The sequence below is a fragment of the Hippopotamus amphibius genome, chromosome 2 (genome assembly GCF_030028045.1).
Source record: "Hippopotamus amphibius kiboko isolate mHipAmp2 chromosome 2, mHipAmp2.hap2, whole genome shotgun sequence".
Classification (NCBI taxonomy): Eukaryota; Metazoa; Chordata; class Mammalia; order Artiodactyla; family Hippopotamidae; genus Hippopotamus; species Hippopotamus amphibius.
In genome coordinates this window covers 82747250-82749018 of record NC_080187.1, presented here as the reverse complement: position 1 = coordinate 82749018, position 1769 = coordinate 82747250, and the positions used below count along the sequence as shown (strand labels likewise).

The 1769-nt window shown below is 43.2% G+C and overlaps 1 protein-coding gene across 1 annotated transcript; it reads right to left on the bottom strand.

Annotated features, from left to right (window-relative positions):
- Positions 1-770: 770 nt before the first annotated feature.
- Positions 771-1331, bottom strand: LOC130845502 (interferon beta-2-like). The gene has a single exon (XM_057722799.1). It carries the CDS (start codon positions 1329-1331, stop codon positions 771-773), a length of 561 nt encoding a protein of 186 aa, XP_057578782.1.
- Between the last annotated feature and the right edge of the window lie 438 nt (positions 1332-1769).

Here is a 1769-nt window from a genome sequence, read left to right as displayed (position 1 = left end):
AGAGATAGAGACCCTACCTAACGGAGCTTGAGTGGAGCAAGGCCATTGCCGTGAAGGAGGGAGTTGTAATGTAATTAGCTATTTACATTTGGGATCTGGGCTACACAGGAGAAGTAAAACATGCTTATGGCAGTGAGACTCTTGGATCGCTTATTTAGACTGCCTTCAGTTGTCCCGGCAAAATAGTCAGCAGTAGGAGACTTGAAGAATGAGTAGGAGTCTGTTAAGTAACATGTGAAGAGCAAATTTCCCAGAATGAAAAACCAAACCAAAACAAAACACGGCACAGAGAGCAGCCCTGCAGCAGCAAAGGGCCTGGTGCATTTAAGGAAGTGAACAAGACCGGAGCAAGTGGACTGTGCTGCTGCATGGAGAGTATGCGTATACCTTGTACGTTACACAGGGCTTCCTTGTATTTTAAATTCCTTGAAGGCAGGGGTCAGAAACTCTCCGACTCTGCAGGCTGATTTTACAAAGAACATCTCCTAGGTGCTCTGCAATTTCTAATATGGATGGTTACATAAATCAAGTTAAAATGAAAACTGCCATGTTGACTTCTGTTTCAAAAATAATTTATTTCCCATGGAAAAACTTTAAATAAATAAATAAATAAATAATGTATAAGTTAATTTTTAAAACACTTAAAGTCTTTAACTGTCCTTTCAAATCCAGTGCGTTGCCTGTGAGTTACTTGAAAGAGCTTCCGTGGGTTGAAGAGCCTGACCTCGCTGGCAGCACTGTCCGTCCCCAGAGCCACAGGTTGCAGATCGTCAGTTCTGGAGGTGGGCTGTAAGACTGTTAAGGAAGGAAAAGTTCTTGAGGATCTCCACTCGCACTAGAGTCCAGGCACAGCTGCTGTACTCCTTGGACTTCAAGTACTGCACGATCTGCACGTAGTACTTCTTCAGGTAAAGAACAGTCATGTATCCCCTGGTGAAGTTTTCCTTCTCCATGATTTCCTCCAGGATTGGCTCCAGACTATCTCTCTGCCCACAGAGTTCCGCAAGGAGGTTCTTAATAATGGGCTCAGTCCAGCCAGTGCGCGAGACATTTCTTCTGAAAATCCCTAAGATCTGCTGGAGCATCTCATAGATGACCAATATGGCATCTTCCTTCTGGAACTTCTGTGGTTCCTTAATCTCCTCAGGGACCTCGAAGTTCATCCTGTCCTCGAGGCAATCTTGAGGAGCTCCAGGTAGCTGCAGCAGGAGGTTCTGACAGGCCAAATTGCTGCGCTTTTGTTGGTCTCCAAGCAAGCTGTAGCTCGTGGAAAGAGCTGTGGTGGAGACACACAGCAGGAGAGCAATTTGGAGGATGTACCTGTTGGTCATGATGAAAAGAGGAACAGGGTAGCTGCTCTCCTACTAGATGCTGAAGCAAGGTCTTCAAGAGATTGCAGTGTGAATGTCCTTTCTCCATGAGTGTGGACTATTTATACAGGATGGCCCTCTGCCTTTCTATTTGTGCAGAATTTCCCACTTTCAGTTCTCCCTTTCACTTTTCCTATGTCATTGAAATCATTAGCTCTGTTTCAAACTGTTTTTCTTGAAGCTCCTCACTATTTTATACATAGTAGAAGAAAAAAAGGTATACAAAATGAGAGGATTTCTAAGGTTTTGTAAAGTTTCAGTGACTTGCTAAATGCTAAAGAAAACCATAAGCCAAATCCTTTTGAACTTGATTATTACAGCTTGTTTCATTTGGAAAAGAATTTTTCTCTTTCTTTTTTCAGATTATGAGATTTGGGGGGGCGGGTCCTTTGTTTGTAA